This window comes from Jaculus jaculus, chromosome 5, assembly GCF_020740685.1.
Source record: "Jaculus jaculus isolate mJacJac1 chromosome 5, mJacJac1.mat.Y.cur, whole genome shotgun sequence".
Lineage (NCBI taxonomy): Eukaryota > Metazoa > Chordata > Mammalia > Rodentia > Dipodidae > Jaculus > Jaculus jaculus.
The window spans coordinates 96248165-96274051 of record NC_059106.1 but is presented as its reverse complement, the minus strand read 5'-3'; the positions used below and the strand labels follow the sequence as shown (position 1 = coordinate 96274051).

The 25887-nt window shown below is 42.7% G+C and overlaps 1 protein-coding gene and 1 pseudogene across 7 annotated transcripts in view; both read right to left on the bottom strand.

The window, feature by feature from the left end:
- Patj (PATJ crumbs cell polarity complex component) overlaps positions 1 to 25887 on the bottom strand; it is a 430613-nt gene that overhangs the window by 21376 nt on the left and 383350 nt on the right. For all 7 annotated transcript variants that reach the window (XM_045148899.1, XM_045148905.1, XM_045148902.1 and 4 more), the window contains 4 exons: positions 23691 to 23805; positions 18564 to 18601; positions 13386 to 13508; positions 12571 to 12675 (listed from right to left, as the gene is read on the bottom strand). In XM_045148899.1, the coding sequence (XP_045004834.1) occupies positions 12571 to 12675; positions 13386 to 13508; positions 18564 to 18601; positions 23691 to 23805 (381 nt within the window). The remainder of the gene's footprint in view (positions 1 to 12570; positions 12676 to 13385; positions 13509 to 18563; positions 18602 to 23690; positions 23806 to 25887) is intronic.
- Positions 20208 to 22758, bottom strand: LOC105944372 (annotated as a pseudogene).

The window sequence follows — 25887 nt, the reverse complement described above, 5'->3', positions numbered from 1 at the left end:
TAATAAAGCTTCTTTCCTGTCTTTGCTGGTGGTAGGGTATTGTGGGAACTGAGACAAAGGGTCAGGTAGCCTACCTGGCCTCAGCCTCCCAAGTGTTGGGATTCTGTGTATGAGCCACCACACTGGGGCCAACTTGTCTCTAATTGGTTTTCTGGGCAGCTGAGATTCTCTGGAGCCAGGACTTCTGTCCTCTGTAAGCAGTTACCAAGTAGAATGGCACACTTAGGATATGAGGACTCATCAAAAAAGCATTGTGATAGATACTAAAAAATGGAAGTGCTAGGGCTAGAGAGATGGCTTAGCAGTTAAGGTATTTGTCTACAAAGCCAAAAGGACCTCGGTCTAATTCCGCAGCACCTACCTAAACCAGATGCACAAGGTGGTGCATGTGTCTGGAGTTCGTGTGCAGTGGCTGGAGGCCCTTGCATGTCCATTCTCTTTCTCTCTCACTCTCTCAAATAAATAAAAATAAAAATAGCCTGGTGTGGTGGCACACGCCTTTAATCCCAGCACTTGGGAGGTAGAGGTAGGAGGACTACTGTGAGTTCAAGGCCACCCTGAGGCTACATAGTGAGTTCCAAGTCAGCCTGGGCTAGAGTGAGACCCTACCTTGAAAAACAAAAATTTTTAAAAATTAAAAAATAAATAAATAAAAATAAATTTTTGCTGGGCATGGTGGTGCACACCTTTAATCCCAGCACTCGGGAGGCAGAGGTAGGAGGATCGCCATGAGTTCAAGGCCACCCTGAGACTACAGAGTTAATTCCAGGTCAGCCTGGACCAGAGTGAGACCCTACCTTGAAAAAGCAATAAATAAATAAATAAATAAATAAATTTTAAAAATTAAAAAACATCGAAGTGCTAAAAGGGATTCCTATGCTCATGGGAAGCTGGACACAACAATCAGCTAACTACAACATGTCTCTATGGAGCTGAGGTAAAGTCACTAAATAATTGCCTATTTCTTTTCCATTTTCCTAATTTTTTTTTTGTATCTTTTATTTTTTTGGTTTTTCAAGGTAGGGTCTTGCTCTAGCTCAGGCTGACCTGGAATTCACTATGTAGTCTCAGGGTGGCCTTGAACTCACAGTGATCCTCTACCTCTGCCTCCTGAGTGCTGGGATTAAAGGCGTGAGCCACCATGGCCAGCTCCTTTTTATTTTATTTTTAAAAATACTTTTTATTTACTTTGTTTTTCAAGGTAGGGTTTCACTCCAGTCTAGACTGACCTGGAATTCACTCTGTAGTCTCAGGGTGGTCTCAAACTCATGTCACCACCTACCTCTGCCTCCTGAGTGCTGGGATTAAAGGTGTGGTGCCACTACACCTGGCAACAGGTTTTATTAAAATTGAATTTGGAGCTCCAGCCCTTAGCAGGCTGCCTCTGGCCACAGGGGTGTTTTTGGTGTTTGCTGGCTGCTGGTGGTTTTTCTGTTTGGATCTGTGAAAGGGAGTCAGCTTCTTCCATCTTTGATGGGACTTCCCCTGGATCTGTAAGCTTCACATAAATCCCGTTCCTCCCATAAACTGTGTCTGGTTTGGATGTTCATCCCAGCAGTGTGGAGCTGACTACTACAGAATTAAACTCATATATCTCAGGCTAGCTCCCAACTCACTATGTAGCTGAGGATGACCTTGAACTTTTGATTGTTCTGCCTATATAAATGCTGGGTTTACAAGTGTGCAATGCTGCTCCTGACTTCTCCTACACCAGGGAACCCAGCATGTCATGCATACTGGCAAGTACTCTGCCTTTGAGCTATGCCCTCTTTTTTTTTTTTTTTTTTTTTTTTTTTTGGTCTTTTTGAGGTATGTTCTCACTCTAGCTCAGGTCGACCTGTAATTCACTAGGTAGTCTCAGGGTGGCCTCGAACTCATTGCAATCTTCCTACCATAAACTGTTTGGTGATGGGTATGCACCTATTAAAAATTTAATACAGCCTCCTAATTGCCAAGTGGCTGCACTGAGTTTAGAAAAGTCTCTGTTTCCCTACATCCTCCTCAACCCTTATTACAAAATACTTAACAATTACCTGCCCGAGGCAGAGCAGACCAATAGCCTGAAGAAAGAGTCCCAACCTTACGGATGAGGAGACCACCAACAGAAGAGGAAGGGAAACACCATCCACAGGAGGGGGAGGAAGAGGCTGAGGAGGACACCAGCAGGAAGGTAGAGAAGATTCATCCACCCAAGGAGGAGGAAGAGGAGGCCAGCGGAGAGAAGAAGGAGACCTACCTAGTGAAGTAAGTGGACAGGGAGACATACCCACCCGAAGAGAAGGGGGAAGCCATCCACAGGAAGGAAGAGAAGAGGAGGATCCCTCTTTCCAAGAAAGCAGAGCTGTGACAAGGACAGGGAAGAAGCCTTGTCCCCTGGGCCGAAGGAACAGTCAGAGACATTTGCATGGATGTACAAAGAGCCAATAAACATGTTTTCCTGCCCACTGCTCCTCCCTCTCCTAGTGTCTTCCCACTTCACTCTGTTTCTGCCTCTCACTGCTCTCTCCAATCAGTGTTTCCCCTTCCCACTGTACTCACACCCCAGTCCATATTTCTCCCTCCAAATGACCCGCACCCTCATTGTGGTTCCCACCCCCACATAGTTTCTCTTTTAACTAGCAATTCTTTCAGTGGTACTTGCCTCTCAAGCCACTCCCCTCAAGAAAGGATGTTTCATCAGATAATGCTACCCTGTGCTTCTGCTACTGGTGCATCTGAGAGGTTAAAAGCAAAACTGGGACTTTATGGTTTTTTTTTTTTTTTTTTTAATAAATTATTTATTTATTTATTTGAGAGCGACAGACACAGAGAGAAAGACAGAGGGAGAGAGAGAGAATGGGCGCGCCAGCGCCTCCAGCCACTGCAAAGGAACTCCAGACGCGTGCGCCCCCTTGTGCATCTGGCTAACGTGGGACCTGGGGAACCGAGCCTCGAACCGGGGTCCTTAGGCTTCACAGGCAAGCGCTTAACCGCTAAGCCATCTCTCCAGCCCCGAGACTTTATGTTTAACAATAGAACTCTGTTTAGCAAACTTTCTACTGAGTAATAAAGAGCATGTCTTTACTGCATGGACCACAGGATGAAGAGTTGTCCTTAAAAATATTTGGGGAAGCTGGGCGTGGTGGCGCACACCTTTAATCCCAGCACTCGGGAGGCAGAGGTAGGAGGATCGCTGTGAGTTCGAGGACACCCTGAGACTCCATAGTGAATTCCAGGTCAGCCTGGGCAAGAGCGAGACCCTACCTCGAAAAACCAAAAAAAAAAAAAAAAATTGGGGGAAAGAGAAAGGAAGGGAGGAGAGTACTTAATAGGTTGATATTGTATATATGTAAGTACAATGATTGAGATGGGGAGGTAATATGATGGGGAATGGAATTTCAAAGGAGAAAGTGTGTGGGGGGGGGGAGGGAGGGAACTACATGGGATTTTTTTTATAATCATGGAAAATGCTAATAAAAATTAAAAAAAAATAAAAATAAAAAATAAAAAAAATATTTGGGGAATATGACCTAGAGAATTGAGAGCTAAGTGGCTATCACACAGTATGCAACCTTTCCCTCCTTGCTTGGGGATTTTGGTCCTGTAAAGGACCACAACTATCCCTTAGATTAGTCAGATCCACATTATTGGGATGAAATGTAAAAGTCAACATTCACACCCAGGCTGAATTGTAGACACAAAGTAGCTGACACTCAGGAAGAAACAGGAAGGCTCTGAGAAGGCTGGCATCTCTGGCAGAGACTGTTACAGAGTAGGAGAAGCCCATGCCTGCCCTTGGTGGAACCTAATGAAGTGGGAAGCACAGTTGCCCAAGTTTTCTTTCTTTAAATATTTGTCTATTTGAGAAAGAAAGAGAATATGGGCATGCCAGGGTCTTCTGCTACTGCAAAGGAATGCCAGACACATGTGCCAATTTGTGCATCTGGATTTATATGGGCACAGGGGATTCAAACCTGGGCTTTTAGGCTTTGCAAGCAAATTCAAAAACCACTGAGCAATCTCTTCAGCCCTCTTTTTTTAAATGACAGGATCTTATTATGTTATATTGCCCAGGCTGGCCCAGAACCCATCATCTGCTTTAGCCTTTCTAGTGCTGGGATTATAGGTGTGTACTACAACCACTTTGCAGTTTTAGGACTCTGTGTATGTGTACGTGTGTGCATGCGTGTGTATGTGTGTGTGTGTTGCTGGGGAAATTCAACCCAGGGCCTTACTAAGCAAGCACTCTACCACTGAGCTATCTATGATATTAAAATAAATTTAAAAGCTGGTGTGGTAGCATATGCCTTTAATCCCAGCACTTGGGAGGCAGAGGTAGGAGGATTGCCATGAGTCCAAGGCCACCCAGATAATACATAGTGAATTCCAGGTCAGCCTGGGCTAGAGTGAAACCCTACCTTGAAAAGCCAAAAAAATAAAATAAGTAAATTTAACATTCTCAGATTTCATGCCTATGTTATAATGAAAGTTAGATTTCACTTGTATTTATCATTTGTAAGGCACTGTTAAAGATTTGACATCATAACCCATTTAACCCTTAGTAACTTTGTGAGGAGAACTCTGTGCCAGAGGAAACATAGGCATGAGTTCAAGGCCAGCCTGGGGATTACAGAGTGAGCTCCAGTGCAGCCTGGGCTAGAGTAAAATTCTACCTCAAAAAAAAAAAAAAAAAAGGAGAGAGAGACTATATTATTATAATATTATTATTAATTATTGAGACAGTGTCCACTTATTATGTAGCCCAAGCTGGCCTCAAAATCCTAATCCTCTTGCCTCAGCTTCCAAAGTGTCAATATTACAAGTGTGGCACCACATCAGGCTTGGATTTGTACTGTGAACTTGGCACTTACTTGCAAATCTAACATTATTATTATTGCTATTATTTTATTTTGTGAGAGACGCTGGGGGGCAGGGAGAATGGGCATGCCAGGGCCTTTCAGCTGCTGTGAATGAACTCCAGATGCATGCGCCCCCTTGTGTGCACATGCAACACTGCATGCTTGTTTCACTTTTGTGTCTGGCTACATAGGACCTGGAGATTTGAACATATATATGTTCTTAGACTTCACAGGCAATCGCCTTGACTGCTAACCTTTTTCTCCAGCCCCTTGCTTGCAAATCTACTGGGCTGGGTTTGCCAGTACCCATATAAAGCCAGATGCACAAAATGTATCTGCAGTTGGTTTGCAGTGGCAAGAGGTCCTGGCATACTCATGTCCTTTTTCTCTCTCAAAAAAGAAAATATAGCACATGATAAAAATTAAACACACCCCAGGCAGGGACATAATAAACTTTTCTTTCTTTTTCCTTTTTAAAAAAATTTCTAGGGCTGGAGAGATGGCTTAGTGGTTAAGCGCTTGCCTGTGAAGCCTAAGGAACCCGGTTCGAGGCTCGGTTCCCCAGGTCCCATGTTAGCCAGATGCACAAGGGGGCGCACGCGTCTGGAGTTCGTTTGCAGAGGCTGGAAGCCCTGGCGCGCCCATTCTCTCTCTCTCCCTCTATCTGTCTTTCTCTCTGTGTCTGTTGCTCTCAAATAAATAAATTTAAAAAGAAAATTTCTAAATATACTTTATTTATTTGAAAGAAAGAGAGGGAGAGAGAAAGAGAGATCCTAGCGACTTGAACCAGGATCCTTTGGCTTTGCAGGCAAATGCCTTAACTGCTAAGCATCTCTCCAGCCCTGGAATTATTTTCTATATCATGGCTACACACTCCTTGTTCAAAAAGCTGAAAATTAAGTGTTCCAAATGCTTTTACTTAAAATATATGTGCACTCATAGATTTATGTACACACATATAAAATATGTACCTATATGCCCAATGTTACATCCCCAGCTCTTCAACTTTTACATTATTAAGTTCTGTTTTCTTTCAGTGTTTTTGTCTTTTTCTTTGTTTCATTGTTTCCATTTTCTTTCCTTCTTTTTGGTTTTTCGAGGTAGGGTCTCACTCTAGCCCTGTCTGACTTGGAATTCACTATGTAGTCTCAGGGTGGCCTTGAACTCACAGGGATCCTCCTACTTCTGCCTCCTGAGTACTGGGATTAAAGGTGTGTGCCACCATGCCCTGCTAAAATAAATATATTTTTAAAAATTATTTATTTATTTGTTTGAGACAGAGTGGGGGATGAGAGAGAATGGGCACACCATGGCCTCTAGCCACTGCAAATGAACTCCAGATGCATGCACCACCTTTTGCATCTGAATTATGTGGGACCTGAAGAATCGAACCTGGATCTTTAGGCTTCACAGGCAAGCACCTTAACTACTAAGCCATCTCTCCAGCCATATGTATATATATGTATATATATGTATATATACATATATACACATACATATCTATCTATCTATCTATCTATCTATCTATCTATCTATCTATCTATCTATGAATGAACATATACTTTATTTTTCAAGGTAGGGTCTAGCATAGTGACCTGGAATTCACTATGTCACCTGAGGGAGGGTGGCCTCAAACTCACAGCGATCCTCCTACCTCTGCCTCCAGAGTGCTGGGATTAAAGGTATGCACCACCACACCAAGCTAAGTATTTTTTATTTATTTCAGAGAGCTAATGGGCACACTGGGGCCTCTTATATCTGTAAATGAACTCCAGTTCACAGTGAGGTCAGCCTGGGCTTCCTGGAATCTCTTCTCAAAAGATAAAAGTAAAAACAAACAAAAGCATGTTATCCAGCACACTGTGCTTTGTGTAGTTAGTACTACTTCAGTGTCAGGCCACCCTGAGACTACATAGTGAATTCCAGGTCAGCCTGGGCTAGAGTGAGACCCTACCTCAAAAAACAAAAAACAAAAAAAAAAAAAAAAAGAGTCAGATGCACAAGGTAATGTACGTGTCTAGAGTTTGTTGCAGTGGCTAGATGTCATACCCATCCTTTCTCTCACATAAATAAATAAGTAAATAAAATATTTTTTTTAAATGTTCTTTTTTCTTGTGGGAATGAACTGTCAGAACAAAGTGTGGGGATGACTTATAAGAATGAAATATGTGAATGAACTATGGGAAGGAACTGTGGAAATATTTCTTATGGGTCTTAAAATTAACTTTTTTTGAGACTATTGCTGTTATAGAGGTGGGAAAGGCTCAATCAAAATAGCTTCTCTAACCAGGCATGCTGGCACATGCCTTCAGTCCCAGCACTTGGGAGGCAAAAGTAGGAGGATCACCGTGAGTTACAGTCCACCCTGAGACTACATAGTGAATTCCAGGTCAGCCTGGGCCAGAGTGAGACCCTACCTCGAAAAAACAAAACAAAAAAATCAAACAAAAAATATTTTCTATCCCTCTTTCTAAAGTGCTGAGTAGTCAAGGGAAACAGGTTGAACAGCCAGGAAGATTAAAGGAGAGCTCCTCTGCTCCTGGGAACTTTAGGGTTAACTACAGAAGACAGGGCTTAGGGTAGCACAGGCAGGCTGGACTTAACAGGACAAGGGGCCAAAAACTACAGGTAAATCTGAATTATAGCAGTCACTCCAAGAACTTCCCCTTTAAGCTAACAGCTAACTGTTTTATTTCTGGATGGTTATATGGCTTCCTCCCTAGACAACTACAATTTGTTCCCTCCCCATTTCTGTAGGCTTGCTTGTTGCCAAAAGAAGATTCCTGCCTATGTCCACAGTCATGAAGCCTAGAAGTTTAACCCACCAATAATATAGAGAACTGGGCTGGAGAGATGGCTTAGCGGTTAAGCGCTTGCCTGTGAAGCCTAAGGACCCCGGTTCGAGGCTCGGTTCCCCAGGTCCTACGTTAGCCAGATGCACAAGAGGGCGCACGCATCTGGAGTTCGTTTGCAGAGGCTGGAAGCCCTGGCGCGCCCATTCTCTCTCTCTCCCTCTCTCTGTCCTTCTCTCTGTGTCTGTCGCTCTCAAATAAATAAATAAAAATTAAAAAAAAATAATATAGAGAACTCAAGCTGATGTCAAGATGTCTGCAAAACAGCCCATAAAGACACACTTACCATAATCTAGGCAGAAGTCATGAGAGCATGGAGCTAGCTTCAGCTCACAGGTGTAAATAAATGAATCTCTACCTCCAAGTGATGCATGGATGTTTTTGCTGACTTGAACCCAGATTTTCTGCAGCACTATGAGATGCTTTTAGGTTCCTGACTTGTAACTTGCCCTGAAGTTAATTTTACAAGCATGCAATCTACTTGCTTAGGGCCACACGACTAGGCTTCCTCTGCCTCAGTGGACCTGCGGCCTGGACAGCACAGATGACCAATATTGACAAGCACTGTTTAAAGATGCTGACTGATCTTTAGCTGTGCTCTTTGCCCTACTTCCTCAGTGGCCTGGTTAGGCTTTTGACCCAGAACACGTGTGCATACATGGAAGTGCTGACCATCACACTGAAGACAACACAGTCAGTATCCACTGCCCATAGAACTGCCAGAGTTCTGTTAAAGACAACAGGTGGGCTTAATGTGATTATATATGCGAACAGTGTGTGTGTGTGTGTTCTGGACCAGCAGAGTCTAGCAGGTCACACCCCGAAATTCCTTCCTTTAATAAATGTTTTGTTTGTTTTTGTTTTTGAGGTAGGGTTTCATTCTAGTCCAGCCTGACCTGGAATTCACTATGTAGTCTCAGGATGGTCTCGAACTCATGGTTGATTCTCCTACCTCTGCCTCCCAAGTGCTGGGATTAAAGGCGTGCACCACCACACCCGGCCCTTTAGCAAATGTTTACAGATTATCCAAAGTCCTTAACCTTTGTCCAATACAATGTTCAACTTGCTCACTATTACAGTTTTTTGTGTTCAATAAAAAACCCAGATGAAGCTGGGTATGGTGGTGGTGCATGCCTTTAATCCCAGCACTTGGGAGGCAGAGGTAGGAGAATCACCATGAGTTCAAGGCTGAGACTACATAGGTCAGCCTGGGCTACAGCGAGACCCTACCACAAAAACCAAAAAATAAAAATTAAAAAAATAAAATAAAAATAAAACGAGTGCCTGTCAGCAGAGTTACAGATGCAGGAACATCAGAGCAGTGTAGAGGGCAGATGTAGTAGGCACACCCCTGGTTTAAACAACTCTATGGGTCAGTTTTCTTTCTCTTCTCCCAGGTTCTGCTATAGATGCAGCTTCTCCACTCTGGGGTAACTTCCAAGGGTTAGTTCTTTCCCTCAGGGTTTGCTATAACAAGTAGCTAAGTTACTCTTGGGTAAATGACCCCAAGGGTTAGTTTCCTATCCCTCAGGTTCTCTCCGAGAAGTAGTGTACCCACTTCTGGATAAACAACTCCAAGGATTGATTTCTTTTTAAAAATTTAAAAAATTTTAAAATTATTTTTATTTATTTATTTGAGAATGAGAGAGAATTGGTGTGCCAGGGACACAAGCGCCATCTTGTGCATCTGGCTTATATGGGATCTCGGGAATTGAACCTGGGTCCTTGGGCTTTCAGGCAAGTGCCTTATTGCTAAGCCATCTCTCCAGCCCCCCAAAGATTAATTTCTATAATTCCAGGATTGTGCTTTCCAACTGGATCTTTTTTTATTTTTATTTTCTTTATTTCTTTATTATTATTATTATTTTTTGAGGTAAGGTTTCACTCTAGACCAGGCTGATCTGGAACTCACTCTGTAGTCTCAGGGTGGCCTCAAACTCATGCAAATCCTTCTACCTCTACCTCCCAAGTGCTGGGATTAAAGGCATGAGCCACCATGCTTGGCAAATTGGATGTTTTCTTTCTTTTATTTTTAAATATTTATTTTCATTTACTTATCTGACAGAGAAAAAGGGGGAGAGAGAGAGAGCAAGAGAATGGGCACAACTGGGCCTTCAGCCACTGCAAACGAACTCGAGATGCGTGAGCTCCCTGGTGCATCTGGCTAATGTGGGTCCTGGGGAATCGAACCAGGGTCTTTGAAGCCATCCCTGTGGCCCAAATTGGATGTTTTCTAACAGTCAATCTGAGTTACCAGATTTTTTTTTTTGTTCAAAAAAAGGCTTGACAGTATTTCCATAGGCAGAGAAATGAGTAAGGCAAGGTACAGATGCCAATAAAATTGGGTACATTTAGGACTTTCTAAAATGGTCAAATTAATCTCAGCTTTTCAATCTGTAATGAACAATAAGCAACCATGAGACTTTAAGGGTGTAAATATCTACCTCCTTCTAGTGTTGTCTTTTTTTTTCTTGCTCCATCCCGCTCCTATGAAGGCCTGATTCTCAGTTTTTCCACATTCATCAGATATTAGTGTCTAACTTTTTCTGCTGCTTTGTCAGTGAGTTAGCTTACCTGATAAAATAATTGCCCAACGACAAGTCAGCTGTGCTATCAATGCACTGCTGGCATCACCCACCTGTACACAATGTTTTGATCAAAACAAACACAGTATAACTGGAAGGCACTTGATACAGGACATAAGCTTGCATGGTTCTTGTGTCAAAGCCTCTTGCCATGCATATGCTCAAATCATAAGTGTGAAGACTTTAACTGTGAGACCTTAAAGGGTCCCATTAATCTTTGCAAAGCACAGGTAAGAAACTAAAAATACTAACTAATGTCATCCATGAAAAACAACATCTTGAAATCAAATGCTATTTTCTTAAAATATAGAGATAACAGCCTGGGCTAGAGTAAGAACCTACCTTGAAAAACAAACAAACAAACAAAAACAAAAACAAAAAAATCTAGAGATGTAAAAAATAAGGGCCTTTTTAAAAAATAGGTTAACAGCTGTTTAGGCATGGTGGTGTACGCCTGTAATACCAGCACTCTGGCAGCTGAGGGAGAAGGATCCCAAATTCCAGGCCAGCTCCGAGTACACAATGAGACCTTGTTTGAAACAAAAACAAAAACAAAACTCAGCTCTAATGAATGAAGGGCAGAACTGATTACTAGTCAGTTTTTATCTGAGTTAAAATAAAAGAATATTTGTTCTTAAAGAAGTATTTTCCGGGCTGCAGATATGGCTTAGTGGTTAAGGCATTTGCCTGCAAAGCCAAAGGACCCTGGTTTGATTCTCCAGGACCCACATAAGTCAGATGCACAAAGGGGTGCATGCATCTGGAGTTCGTTTGCAGTGGCTGGCGACCCTGGTGTGCCCATTCTTTCTCTCTCTCTCTCTCTCTGCCTCTTTCACTCCCATAAATAAATAAATGTTAGAAAATAAAAGTTTATATAAAAAAAGTATTTTTCAGCCAGGCATGGTGATGCACACCTTTAATCCGAACACTCAGGAGGTAGAGGTAGGAGGATTGCCAGGAGTTCGAGAACACCATGACTACATAGTGAATTCAGGTCAGCCTGAGCTACAGGGAGACTGTACTTCGAAAAAACAAAACAAAAAAATATTTTTCAGGGTAGCCTTGAACTCACAGCAATTCTCCTACCTCTGCCTCCAGGGTGCTGGGATTAAAGGCGTGTGCCACCACGCCCAACCTGTACACACTTTTATCAGTTTGTGTAAGTACCAATACTAACAGATACAGCTATTTCTTATCATAGTCCCCACCTGAGTGTTGTTATGTTCTGTGTGGCTGTCACCTGTGAAACTGGAGAGCTGCTCTTATAAAGATTGACTCCAGGGGGCAGTATAACTTGAAAGACAAGTAGACAACAAACAGAGCAAAGGGACTTGTGGGAGGGGAAGAGGAATGAAGTTAACTATGCCTGGAAATTTCCACCCAAAGTGATGACTTCCAGTAGTGGAGGAGAAGCAGAATCTAGTCTTGTCCACAGTGCTTTAGTTTGTGTACAGCAGAAACCAAATATTAATATTTGGCTTTCAGTGTAAACTCCCTTAAAATCACCAAAAGGATTTTCATGGTTCATACATGCTGAAAGCAACTGGCCTCTGTAAATGTCTGTTTGCACTTTGGACCTGGACCACTGAGACAGTAGAGTGAGCACCACTGACTGGCTCTCCCACACAGAAAGCTTTCTCTGTGTAATCTTCTTATCCTGTGGTACTAAGCGCTGGCTGTGGGTTTCATTCTATGAACCCCTTTATTCTACCTCTACAGAGGTACAGTGATCATAATCAGTCATGGCATGTTAAAAAATCCTTGGCCAGTATGCTGTCTCCTGGTCTCTGTGTGGCCAGTGGCGAAACTAAGGAGAGGTCATTAGCACATTTTGCTTTGACTCCCTGGTATCTCTCCATGCCTGTGGGTGCGGCCTTAGTTGGTGAGTGTTGCTAGTGAGTCTCGTGGTGTTGGGTGAGCCCTGGGTGCTAAGGAGAACTGTTCTCCTCTTACCTCAAAGGGGCAGATAGAGACAGTACCTGGCAGCCAAGTGACAATCTTTGGATAGAAACCATTTCCTGTTTCTTGCAAATCTTGATTTACAGAAGGATTCTGGAAGCTAAAAGCTTTGTTGATTTGTCACACAGAGCACAGTAATTTTTCGCCCTGTGCAATACCTCCATGTAATTGTATTCACTGCCTATATGGGTGGTGCTGAAGAAATTTCTGAATAAAATAATTTCTTGCTTTCAAACCTCATAATTCACATCAGCAGGCATGCCATTGGGCAGTGATGCCTATTGCCAGTGACGTGCCATCTTTTGTGCCTGCACTCTTCTTCACTGCTGGTCGTACCTGCAGGATAATGCGCCCAAAGGCATTCTTCAGCAGATGAACCGCTTCTGTGTGAGACAGCCCGTCCAGGGGCTGCCCATTGATGCTCACGATCCGGTCTCCGACCTGGAAGGACAAAAGTGGGAGAAAATCACTGTCATTATGAAACATTAAATTTGAGAGGAATGCTAAGAGTTAGATTTCCCACCTGCTGCTATTTTACAGCCTGCTTCCTTCCACTGTGCTCATTCAGGAAGCATGAGGGAGGTATACAACGTTTTCCAAAGACAGACCAATCAAAGACAAGAAGGGGGTCAGATGTGATTACCAAAAGGCATTGTAGGTTGCTTTTGTATTTTGATAATAGTGATGTTTTATACATCCAATCATCAGTAAGAGTAGGGTGCACAAATTGAAGTTCAATAAAGCTTTAATGAAGAAGCCAAATATTTTCTGCTTTATTTTTCTACCTCAGTTAAGATTAAGGGGCGACAGGAAAAAAAAAAAAATCATAGACATGTTGATTCTTTTGATTGAGGAAAAAATTTTAAGGTCAAATCTGCCTGAGTTGAAAAACAATTTTGGGTTGAATGAGGTGCTAAAAAGGGCATGGGAAGGTTTTCAAAGGAGCTTCAATTTCTTCTTTTATTGAGAAGCTTTGGCACAAACAGTAACATTTTTATGCACCCAGGGACTGAATGAATTTCAGGTATATAGTTTCTCTAATGCACTTTGCCCTCGGCACGGGTCTCTGATGGTGTGTGCAATTCTACCTTAAACAAGGAGCTGATAGCTGCAACTTCCTCCCCTGCCCCACAGCCTGTGGTCCCTCTTGCCTTAAGCTTCTGTGTTCGTGCAGCCACTCCACTGGCCTGAATCATGGCAATGAATATGGGGATATTTCCTAAAGGACTGCCTTTTCCTCCAGCAATACTGATTCCAAGGGCATCGCTGAATTCCTGAAAAAGAGAAAACATAACACCCTCCACACTTTACAAAGAGCCATGGCCAGACTGTCTCCATACTGCAGCTTACCAGACCCTCCCTAACGGAGGCAGCCAGGGTGACAAGGCCTTAGGAGTCCCAAAGACCTGTGTCTGCTATAGCGTGAAGGGAGGAAGAATACTACATACTGCACAGTGATGTGTGAGGATGAGTAAGACAGTGGAAGGCAGTTCTGGCCTACAGAAAGGGCTGGATGTGGCGGCACAGGCTTATCCCCAGCCCTCAGGAAGCAGAGGTACGAGGATCACCATGAGTTTGAGGTTACTCTGAGAATACATAGTGAATTCCAGGTTAGCCTGGGCTAGAGGAAGAATTACCTTGAAAAATAAAACAAAAACCAAACAAACGGAGGGGCTGGGCACCAGGCGCCACCGGATGTAGTGGCACACGACTTGAATCCAAGCACTATTTGAGGCAGGAGGATCATTGCAGTTCAAGGCCACCCTGAGACTACATAGTGAGTTTCAGGTCAGCCTGGGCTAGAGTGAGACTCTACCTTGAAAAAAAACAAACAAACAAACAAACAACAAAACCCCTAAAAATCTCAAGAAGAGGCAATAGTGGGAGTTGGAGGGATGGTTTGGTTGGTGGTTAAGAGATTAAGAACACTTACTGTTTAAGTGTGAGGGTCTGAGGAAGCTTGACAGACTCTTGAGTCAATCCCTAGGCCATGTATATCCCAAGTTTTATAGGGAACCACAGACCTGAGAATTGCCACAGCTTGTGGAAAAAGAGAAGAAAGGAAAAGAAAACCAGCTCCAGGATAAGAGACTAACTCAAGTAAACATGGTGGAGCAATGATGGAGTAGGTACTCGAGAGATGGCTTAGTGGTTAAGACATTTGCCTGTAAAGCCAAAGGACCTAGGTTCGATTTCCCAGTATCCATGTAAAGCCAGATGGATGCACTATGTGGCACATGCATCTGGAGCTTGTTTGTAGTAGCTAGAGGCCCTGACGTGGCCATTCTCTCTTTCTCTATTGCTCTCTGCCTCTTCTTCATTCTCTCTGAAATAAAATAAATAAATGATAAATATTTAAAAAATGATAGAGTGGGACACCTGATGTTCCACTCTGACCATCACAGGCAAGTGCACAGGTGCCACATATACACATAAACATGCATACGCCACACACACACACGCACACACGACAGACAGTATTGAGAAAAAGTTAAAACAAACAAAAAAAACCCCCCTACATTACTGTTCACTGTGGTGACCAATTACAATGCAGTCTTGGGGCTAGAAAGATGACTTAGTGGTTAAGGCACTTGTCTGCAAAGCCAAAGGACCCAGGTTTGATTCCCCAGAACCCAAGTTAGCCAGGTGCACAAGGTGGTGCATGCGTCTGGAGTTCATTTGCAGTGGCTGAAGGCCCTGTCATACCCATTCTCAGTCTGCCTCTTTCTCTCTCTCAAATAAAAATAAATAAATAAAATAAATGCAGTCGTTGCAAGTATGATTATCATAAGATGGTTGTGATTAAACTGCCACAAATAACATGTTATGGATGTGAAAAAACATACCTGGCTTCAAAAGAGCTGCACAACTGTGTAAAGCAAAGGGTCTGACAGGACACTTGCCATGTGACAACAGTGCAGAGAGGATGTTTTGCTGAGAAGATTCACTAAGTGAAGGGACCTGGTTTTCATCCTATTTTCCCACATTTGTATCATAGGGTTGATATTTTATTTTCTAGAGCAAGACCTACCTCAAAAAACTTAAAAAAAAATTCACCACAGAACAAATGACAAGTTTTAGTTCTGGCATGCTGAGAGAGAGAGAGAGAGAGAGAAAGAGAGAGAGAGAGAGAGAGGGAGGGAGGGAGGGAGGGAGGGAGGGAGGGAGAGAGACAAGCCTATGTACATAACCTGTTGACTATAGTAAAGTCTCATCAAAATGCAAAACAAACAAACAAAATGCATGTGTGCGTGTGTATTTATGAGCACATGCTGCATCTTTTTTTAAAAAAAATATTGTTTATTTTAGAGAGAGAGAGAGAATGGGCATACCAGGCTTTCCAGCTGCTGCAAACAAACTCCAGACGCATGCACCACCACCATCTGGCTTATGTGGGTCCTGGGGAATCAAACCTGGGTCCTTTGGCTTTGCAGGCAAGTGCCTTAACCACTAAGCCATCCCTCCAGCCCACATGTTGCATCTTTACTCTGAGGGCAGCTCTTTGTCAAGTTGCTGAGATGGTGGTATGAACTGCTGAAGATGTGATGGAAACCTCATCCTTCTGGCTAGAAGAAGCAGGAAGGGATGTCACTGGTGCCTGGAGCATGAGAAAGGACAGCCAGGTGGAAAGTGCCAGGGAGAGGAGACCATCCATTCTGTGCACCAAGGCATGGAATTATCAGGCTAAGCTGCTATGTGTGAAATAGTTCCAAAACAGCATAGCAAAAGGTATTTTTTTTTGTTGTTGTTTTTTGCTTGTTCTTTCACTTTTATAAGAGAATTTAATAGAATAAATATTGAGAAACTTTAGTAGAAAAAGATGAGAGAATAAGTGCAGCTGTAAAGAAAGCAATTCACTACAGGCCTTTGATTGCACCTGCTGTATTTTCTCATTAATGGAAACATGAGTCTATGTCTTCAGAGTCTTTCACTGGAAAATGTCAGACCTTTAATAAAGCTCTGTCTGCAGGAACCAGTACTTGAACCACTTTGGGACATTTTCCTCTTCATATAACTGTGTGCCCCACTGTAAACATCTTCATCAAGGTACTTTGTCCTCTTGCATTGCATGTAAATAACCAGTGTAAGCCACACAAAATGAATCACCAACAAAAGCCATTGCAGTTTTGTTAGGTTTAACTAAAAGATCTGGATTCACAGAATGAAATCAAGTTGTTGTATGTACTTCTCTAAGCCCTGGTTGTTTCCTTGTTTGTTTTTTATTTTTGTTTAATTTTTTAAGAGGTAGGGTTTTTCTCTAGCCCAGGCTGACGTGGAATTCACTATGTAGTCTCAGGGTGGCCTTGAACTGACGGTGTTCCTCCTAACTTTGCCTCCCAAGTGCCAGGATTAAAGGCATGCACCACCACGCCCAGCTCTACCTGTCTATTTTCTCCCTCTCTCTTTCTCAAATGAATAAATTAAATAAAGTAAATAAAAAAGGAATCCATGCCTGGTGGCTAGGGCACAGCTTGGTTATAGAGTGCTGGCAAGAGCAATGGGCTTGATCCTTAGCACCAGACAGTAGAAAAAGCCACATGGGGGCTTAGCGGTTAAGTGCTTGCCTGTGAAGCCTAAGGACCTCGATTTGAGGCTCGATTCCCCAGGACCCACATTAGCCAGATGCACAAAGAGGCGCATGCGTCTGGAGTTTGTTTGCAGTGGCTGGAGGCCCTGCCGCGCCCATTCTCCCTCTATATCTGCTTCTTTCTCTCTCTCTCTCTCTGGCATTCTCAAATAAATAAATAAAAATGAATAAATTTTTTTTTTTTAAAAAAAGAAAAAGCCACATGGATTATGAAAGGCTTTTGCATAGGTTGGGACTACAGAATGAGTTTCAGGTCAGCCTAGGCTAGAATGAGCCTTACCTTGAAAAAGAAAGAAAAAAAGAAGAAGAAGAAGAAATAGGCAGGTAGAGAGAGAAAGAGAGAGAGAGAGAGAGAGAGACAAGGAGAGAGAGACAGATGGGTGCACCCGGGCCTCCAGCCACTGCAAACGAACTCCAGATGCATGTGCCCCTTTGTGCAACTAGCTTATGTGGGTCCTAGGGAATCGAACCTGGGTCTTTTGGCTGTGCAGAAAAGTGCCTTAACCGCTAAACCATCTCTCTAGCCCCCAGGCATGGATTCTGATCAAAGGTCCATTTGTAGGAATTAACCTGAGGTAATAACCCATGATATGGGTAATCTTTTTCTATCTAAGATAGAAAGTGAAAAATATGTTAATTGTTCAATAAGAGAGAGCTGGTTAAGAAAGTGATAGGCCGGCTGGACAGATGGCTTAGCAGTTAAGGCACTTGCTTCCAAAGCCAAAGGACCAAGGTTCAATTCTCCAGGACCCATGTAAGCCAGATACATAAAGTGGCATATGCATCTAGAGTTCGTTTGCAGCAGCTAGAGGTTTTGGCATGCCCATTCTCTCTCTCCCTCCCTCTCTCACTGTCTCTTCCTCTCTTTCAAATAAATAAAAAATTAGGAGCCTGGCGTGGTGGTGCATGCCTTTAATCCCAGCACTTGGAAGGCAGAGGTAGAGCATCTCTGTGAGTTTGAGGCCACCCTGAGACTACATAGAGAATTTCAAGTCAGCCTGAGCTAGAGCAAGACCTTGCCTCGAAAAACAAAAACAAAACAATAACAAAAAAGAATTTAAAAAAGAAAATGATAGGCACACTCATATAATAAAATACTACGTAACCAAGAAAAATGCTATATGCTGTCAAAAATCCCACTTATTGATAAAAGTTCATGTTGTAGGCAAAGACAATGAAGAATAAGAGAATGTCTAAGAATTTAAACACACACACATACACCCCACATACTGAGTAGGATATAGCGAAAAATTCGTAGTGGTCATGCCATATATGTTTTAATCTGTCTTTTTAAAAAGTCTATTGCTAGCCAGGAGTGGTGGCACACACCTTTAACCCCAGCACTTGGGAGGCTGAGGTAGGAGGATTGTTATGAGTTGGAGGCTAGCCTGAGACTACATAGTGAATTCCAGGCCAGCCTGGGCTACAGCAAGACCCTACTTTGAAAAACAAACAAACAAAAAGTCTATTTTCAGCCGGGCATGGTGGCGCACGCCTTTAACCTCAGCTTTTGGGAGGCAGAAGTAGGAGGATCGCCATGAGTTCGAGGCTACCCTGAGACTACACAGGGAATTCAAGGTCAGCCCAGGCTAGAGTGAAACCCTAGCTCAAAAAACAAAACAAACAAACAAACAAAAAAGTCTATTTTCATTACCTATTTACTTCAGTAAATTGTAGTCAAGGGGAAAATGCATATTTTACACAAATCCAAAAAATTGTAATGAAAACAAAATTGACTTACTCTGATTATTTCAACAGTCCGTGGTCCCACATCTGTGCCTATAAATAAGGAAGCAAGACCATTAATATATATATTTTTTCGTTGCAAGACATTCATATAATTTGGTCCTTCTCCAAATCAAACTAATTTAAAACAGGCACAATCTCTTTTTTTAAAAAAATATATTTTATTTATTTATGAGAGAGAGAGAGAGAAAGAGAGAGAGAGAGAGAGAGAGAGAGAGAGAGAGAGAGACTGGGTACACTAGAGTCTCTAGCCACTGCCAACAAACTCCAGATGCATGTACCCCCTGTGCATCTGGCTTATGTGGGACCTGGAGAATTGCACCAGGATCCTTTGGCTTTGCAGGCAAACACCTTAACCGCTAAGCCATCTCTCCAGCCCCACAGGCACAATCTCTTTAAGCCCACCAGTCAAGTTCTACAGTGATCCATCCCCTACAACCAACAAGCAGCTGGTGAGGCTCCTTTGCAGAAGGTCAAGCAGCACTATGCCAGTCTGAAAAGATGGAGAAAACAAGCCTACAAATGTTAAAAAAAAATCACACATAAAATGAAAGTCTAAATAGGGATTTTGGAAACTATATTAAAAAATGATAGTGGGGCTGGAGAGATGGCTTAGCGGTTAAGCGCTTGCCTGTGAAGCCTAAGGACCCCGGTTTGAGGCTCGGTTCCCCAGGTCCCACGTAAGCCAGATGCACAAGGGGCGCACGTGTCTGGAGTTCCTTTGCAGAGGCTGGAAGCCCTGGCGTGCCCATTCTCTCTCTCCCCCTCTATCTGTCTTTCTCTCTGTGTCTGTCGCTCTCAAATAAATAAATAAATTAAAAAAAAATGATAGTAAGAGCAATTCCACATACGATAGGACAAATTAAGTGGGACATTCAATGGAACTGGAAAAGACTGAAGGGGATTTCACAGATAGTGGAGATTTGAATTTTTAATTTTCTTTTTATTTCAAAAGTTTTGTAAGAAGGACTCTACCAGTGTATTTCACAAAGACATAAATGTATACGCCCCAGGAACACAAAAAGAATAAATCTTCAAGGGCTAGAGACATGGCTCAGTGGTTAAGGCACTTGCCTGTAAAGCCTAAGGACCCAGGTTCAGTTCCCCATTACCCACATATAAGCCAGATGCACAAGGGGCGCATGCCTTTCCAGTATGTTTGCAGGGTCCGGAGGCCCTGATATGTATCTGCCTCTTCCTCTCTCTCTCCCAAATAAATAAATAAATATTTAAAAAAGAATAAATCTTTAAAAGTGTCATCCCTGATTATTTACATTTTTTTCTAATATAAACTTAGGACTTCAGTATGTAAAGAAATATACATTTCTAGTGCAGCTTACCAACAAATCAGCTGAATTAAATATTTTTTAATTAGAGAATATGTGTGTGTGTGTGTATTTTTGTTTTGTTTTGTTTTTTCGAGGTAGGGTTTCAGTCCAGTTCAGGCGGTCCTAGAATTCACTATAGAGTCTCAGGGTGGCCTCAAACTCACGATGATCCTTCTACCTCTGTCTCCTGAGTGCTGAGATTAAAGGCGTGCGCCACCATGATGCCTAGCTAGAGAATGTATTTTGATGGTAGGAAAGGGATGGAGGAGAGGAAGATGATCTCAAAGTGTCCAGTTCAATCAGTGGTCAGTCTACTTGCTCTGGGCGCTTGCGGAAGGTGTCAGCGTGGCCGGGAATATCAGCACCTTGGCACGCATGAGTGTCAAGGCAGGAAGGCTGGCGATCACCTTGGCAGCTTCTTCACTCAGGCACTCTTCTCTTTTCAGCTTCCTGGTGTATGTGCTTGTCTTCTCTATGGCAGACATGAGTCTTGCAAATGCATCAGTCTCTCTGAGGCCTGAGGTGGAGATTTCATACAATTCTGGATCCACACCACCAAAGTAGCTAGTAAGGCTGTTGCTACTCCAGTCAAACTGTACAGGTAGTATAGACTCCTGGAATTGATCAGATGTTTCAATGGTTCCTTGGTGGGCTCTCGCATACCCAATCCTGCTGCATACATGCATACACTATAACAGGTTGCTTCTTATTGCCCATGAACAGAATGTTTTCAGTGTCTATTCTCAAGCAGCATAAAAGCTGCTATAAGAGCCACCCCACTGATATCTCAAGCCATGTGCATCATGAATATCCTTTAGCTTGGTCTGTACATCTAGCAGTTCACCACTTTCAGTTAAGGCCTCTCTTGTTTTTATTGGCAAAGTGCTTGTTTCCAGCCAAGTGCTTGAGGGAAGTCACTTCCTCTTCAGTGTCAGTGATGAATACGGAAGGAAAGCATGCTTCGACAATTTGCTCCAGGCAGTTTAGTAAAGCTGTCTGAACTGAAGTGGCTGATTCTTGCACATGGCTGCCAGTAATAGTTCCTTTGGAAGTTGCTAATGGGACCCTGCACATCTTAGGGGTTCCCATAGTATCAGTTATCCTATGAGGCTGCTAGGCTGCCTTTCAATGATGAGACTCAGTAGCCTGCTGGTCTCCAAAAGTAGCCCACGAGACCCATCTGCTCATCCTCAAATGCGCTCCAGCCTGCAACTTGGCTGGGACCAGCTGCACTGAAGTCTGTGATGTAAGTCATTGGAATCCTGAAAGGCACTGCAGTCAGCCTGAGGAGTTGGCACAGAAATCTCCAAACTCACTGTCTTGCCCACTTTTCAGTTTTGAAACAGGTGCACTGACTGTCCCACTAGACTTTTTGCCAGCTGACATTCTTCTGATAAACCATTGGGTCTGACTCAATAATTATTTCCTTTTGGCAAGAAACCCCATTTGTATGCCCAAATTCTCCAAAATCATTTCTTGCTTCACTAAAATGTGGAAAGAGTTCTGAAGAGGCTTCAAGTATAAGATCGCTCATTGGCTCTTGAGGACCAATGGCAGCAGGTGGAGGGTGCCCCGACCGTGCCAAAGTTGCCAAAATCGTCCTCCCTCGTCTCTGGTGAGCCACAAAGTTGTTACTGATGCCAACATTGTTTACACTTGCAGAATTATCCAAAACAATTTCTTCTATGTGATCAATGTTTGGGCTTTTGGAATTAGTCAACTTTTTACTTTCTTCTATGGAAGAACCAACATTTTCATTATAATTAGAAGTTTTCATAGAATTTATAGGCAGGTCAACACATTTCAAAGTAAATAAACCTGTTTTTTCTTGGGTTTACATGGTTCTCTCCTAATGGCTTCAGAATTATCATTTGAGTTTACCAAGCTCCAAGCCTTGGGTTGAATATCTGAATTTAAAAATTCATCCTGTTGCAGTGTTTGAATGTCTTGTTCTTCAATACTGAAACCTCTGTCAGTTATTACATTGATCTCTGAAACACGAACCTGATTTTCTCCATCACTGTCTCCTTTACCACCAAAGCTTCCATCCAAAGACGCTTCTTGTGCAGAATTCAGCCAGGTGACTCTGTTAATCTTGTTGTCCTACATGGTTAGTACAGCTCTATCATTAGGAACCACACATTCTATTTCCCCTAGTTGCATCCTTTCCTTTTGGGAAAACCTGGCAAAATCTACAATTCCTCAACAGGGCTAGGTGCAGAATCTAAACTACACTCAGTGCTATGAATGCTCAGAAGGTTCCATCCCTTTGAATCAGCTCCACTGTCCAGATCATCTGTTGCCTGAGGTTTCAGTTTCCAAACCTGCAAACCCATTTGTTAAAATATCCAGACAAGGATGTTTTTCACCATTGCAACTGTCTAACTGCTTGGTTTGATGAACAATGCTTGTATCAGTTCTAAAGTCTCCCAAAGAGACACTTTTGAATGTTCCAGCATTTGGTCCGTGGTCACTGAACTTTCTGAACCGTGGATGGATGAATCTAAAGTTTTAGATGAAATTGTTTCTTAGCTGGTGGTAGAAAGTAAAACATCAGATTGTCCTTTCACAGGAATATAAAGTACAGAGGTGATAATCCTTATTATTTCCATTTTTAGTGGACTTAAAGCTTGTAAGGCTATACACATTTTCTGAATACTCATGAATTGGCATAAAATGGTTTGAAGGTACAAAGTCTTCCTTGGGACAAGTATAATCTGGGGTGTCAAAATCAACAAACTCTATACCAGAAGGACTAACTTCTGAAAAGCCACCAAATTCCCCAAATTCATCTTCTTCCTGTGCTCCATTGTCTATGGGTAGTGGGGATGAAGAGTACATTCAAATGATGTCTGGCTCCATTGTTTCCCACTAACCAATTTATGCCTGGCTCCTTGGGGAGCGGCAATGGGCATGGTTCCCAGCCCTGGGCCAGTGGGGAGGGGGTGTTTCAGGATGCTGCGCCTCTGACAACAAACCCCTAGTCTCAGCTGTGTGGGGACCCACCTCTACCTCCCTCCCCATGCCCTTTCCCTCTGCCTCTGCCTCCTCCATGGAGACCCCTGCCCACTACACACACTCTCCCATCATACATCACCATTAATATTTGTAAAATCAGAGATATATTTAGGATGTAATACTCTCCCAGAGAAATGGTAACTTTGTTTTGTTTTTTTTAATCTTTTTTGAGTAAGACTTCTAAAGCAAGCATAGGCATATCCTATGTTAAAGGAGTGCTTCCCTGAGAGACAGATGGCTATGGCCACATGATCCGACAAGAGCTGACGCTTGTTGTTGATGATGGCCAGGAACATGGGGATTCAATGCTTGGGGAGGGGGATGAGCCACTGGTGTGGTTTATTGTGGGTTTTCTGCCCTTTCATCACAGAGAGCCCTGCACCCAATGCAAGGCTCATGAAAGTCTCCCCCACACTGTCCTCACCACCAGGAACTGTCCGTCTCTCCTGGTGAACAGCAGGATCTCTGGTGCTTCCATGTGTTTTTGTGTTGCTCAGTGTTTATCTGGGTCGTTTGTAGTTTTCCTTCCTTCTACAACAGGTAGCCCAGGTTGGCCTCCAACTGTGATTCTCCTGTCTCAACCACCTAAATGTTGACATTACAGACAGGTGCCCCCAGATTGATGTGGGCACTCCTAGGAGCACATCCCAAAAGGAACTCTGGGACTCTCCTTCCTAAGAAAGCTTGTGGCTTTGGTGGCCAAGCTCAGAGACTTGAAAAGCACTTTAATTTAAGATGGTAAGCCTGATTTTGCTGGGGATGTGTATATGAAATACCTGAACTTTTCTGGGAAGGATCCGAAGCTTCCGTGTTGCCCACCAAGTTTTGCAGGCTGGCAATGACAGGACCCAGGGAAGGCCGGCCGCTGCTGTGTGTACTGTGCTGAGTCCCCTGCAAAGAATACATGGAGGTCACCCGTGTGCAGACACTACTTGATGCTCAAAATCCACACAGGGGTTTACTAGTGGCTGAGGTCACCAGAGTCATCTAACGGAAAATTCTGGAAAGGCTGAGAAGAAAGTGAAGACACTTACTTCTCTTTACCCAGCCCCAGGGAAACAAGTCATAAAGGTAGAGCAGCAATTGTTTGGGCTGTTTTGACTCCACATGAAATCAAACATTTTTCTGAGTTGCCCTAGTGTTGCAATGGTGGCTCTGTCATTGAGGGAACAGTCAGCATGCCTTCCCTCATTTCCTAATCTGCATTATGTAGTTTGCTAAAACAAGGGTATTAAACCCTCTATAAGCAGAAATTTGAGTAGAACCCTAAGGCCTTTAAAAATATGTATTGTTTTTTTTTCCTCAAAAATATTTCTGGAATCAGTAATAATCCACTCTACTTCAATTATGTGACTTCTTCATTTAAATATTTGATTTCTACACTGTGTGGTCATTTCTGGCTATTAAAAATTGAATACATTGGTGACAGCCACTCTTTCTCCCTTCTTTTTGTTTTTTCAAGGTAGGGTCTTACTCTAGCCCAGGCTGATGTGGGATTCACTATTTAGTCTCAGGGTGGCATTGAACTCATGGCGATCCTCCTATCTCTGCCTTCCAAGTGCTGGGATTAAAGGCGTGAGCCACCATGCCCGGCGTGTGACAGCCCTTTCTTTTTTTTTTAAAGTTTTTTTTTTTAATTTTTTATTTATTTATTTGAGAGCAACAGACACAGAGAGAAAGACAGATAGAGGAAGAGAGAGAGAATGGGCGCGCCAGGGCTTCCAGCCTCTGCAAACGAACTCCAGACGCGTGCGCCCCCTTGTGCATCTGGCTAACGTGGGACCTGGGGAACCGAGCCTTGAACCGGGGTCCTTAGGCTTCATAGGCAAGCGCTTAACCGCTAAGCCATCTCTCCAGCCCGTGACAGCCCTTTCTAATGCAGAAAATATAACGCATAATATTTTTTCAACCAAATTATCAAGTCTAGAAATTTTAAGATATGGTTAAGATAAATATTATCAGTTGGTTAATTATAATTTGTCTTTTAGGTTTTTTAAAATTACTTATTTACAAGAGAGAGAGAGAGAGAGAGAATGGGCACACCAGGGCATCTAGCCACTGAAAATGAACTCCAGATGTGGGTCACCATGTGCATTTGGCTTACTTGGGCACTGTGGAATCGAACCTGAGTCATTAGGCTTCATAGGCAAGCACCTTAACTGCTAAGCCATCTCTCCAGCCCTAGTTTTTTTTTTTTTTTAAGTTTGAAGCATTTATTTTTTTAATTAGCAGGTATTTATTGTACAAGATAATAGACTTTAGTATATCATCATACATGAATACAATGTATTTAAAGTACATTCACCCTCTTATTAAAATCTTTCATTCCCTACCACCTCCAACAGTCCCTTCCTCTCTGCTTGTTCCTCTTCTACTCTCATGTCGGTTTTTAAAATCTAGATACCTATGAGAGAAAGCATGGAAGATTTGTTTTTGTAACTAAAACTAACCCACATTTAGTTTTTTAACATGAGGACGAACAATTTTCTGCAAATAGTATAACTTTGTTCTTTTTTAAAGTTTACTTTTTTTTATTTTTTAGTTTTATTCACAACTCCTACTTTGTTTTTTTGAGACAGGATTTTGCTATAAACCTTGGCCTTGAAGTTGAATTATCTAGTCTTAGCCTCCTGAGTTCTGAGATTACATGTATGTCATGAAGCTTGGCTTGAGCTCTCTCTCTCATCCTCTCTGGTGGTACTAAGAATCAGAGCCAGGTCTTCACACATGCTGGGGAGGCACTCTACCACTGGGCTACAACCCCAGCACCTCACACATGCTGGGAAAGCACTTTCCCACAATGCTACAACCCCAGGAACTTGAATAAATTACAATCTGACTCTAACTGTATGGAATAAGTTTTTATTTATTTATTTATTTTCCAAGATAGGGTCTCAGTCTAGCCCAGGTTGACCTGGAATTCATTATAGAGTCTCAGGCTGGCCTTAAAGTCTTGGTAATCCTCCTACCTCT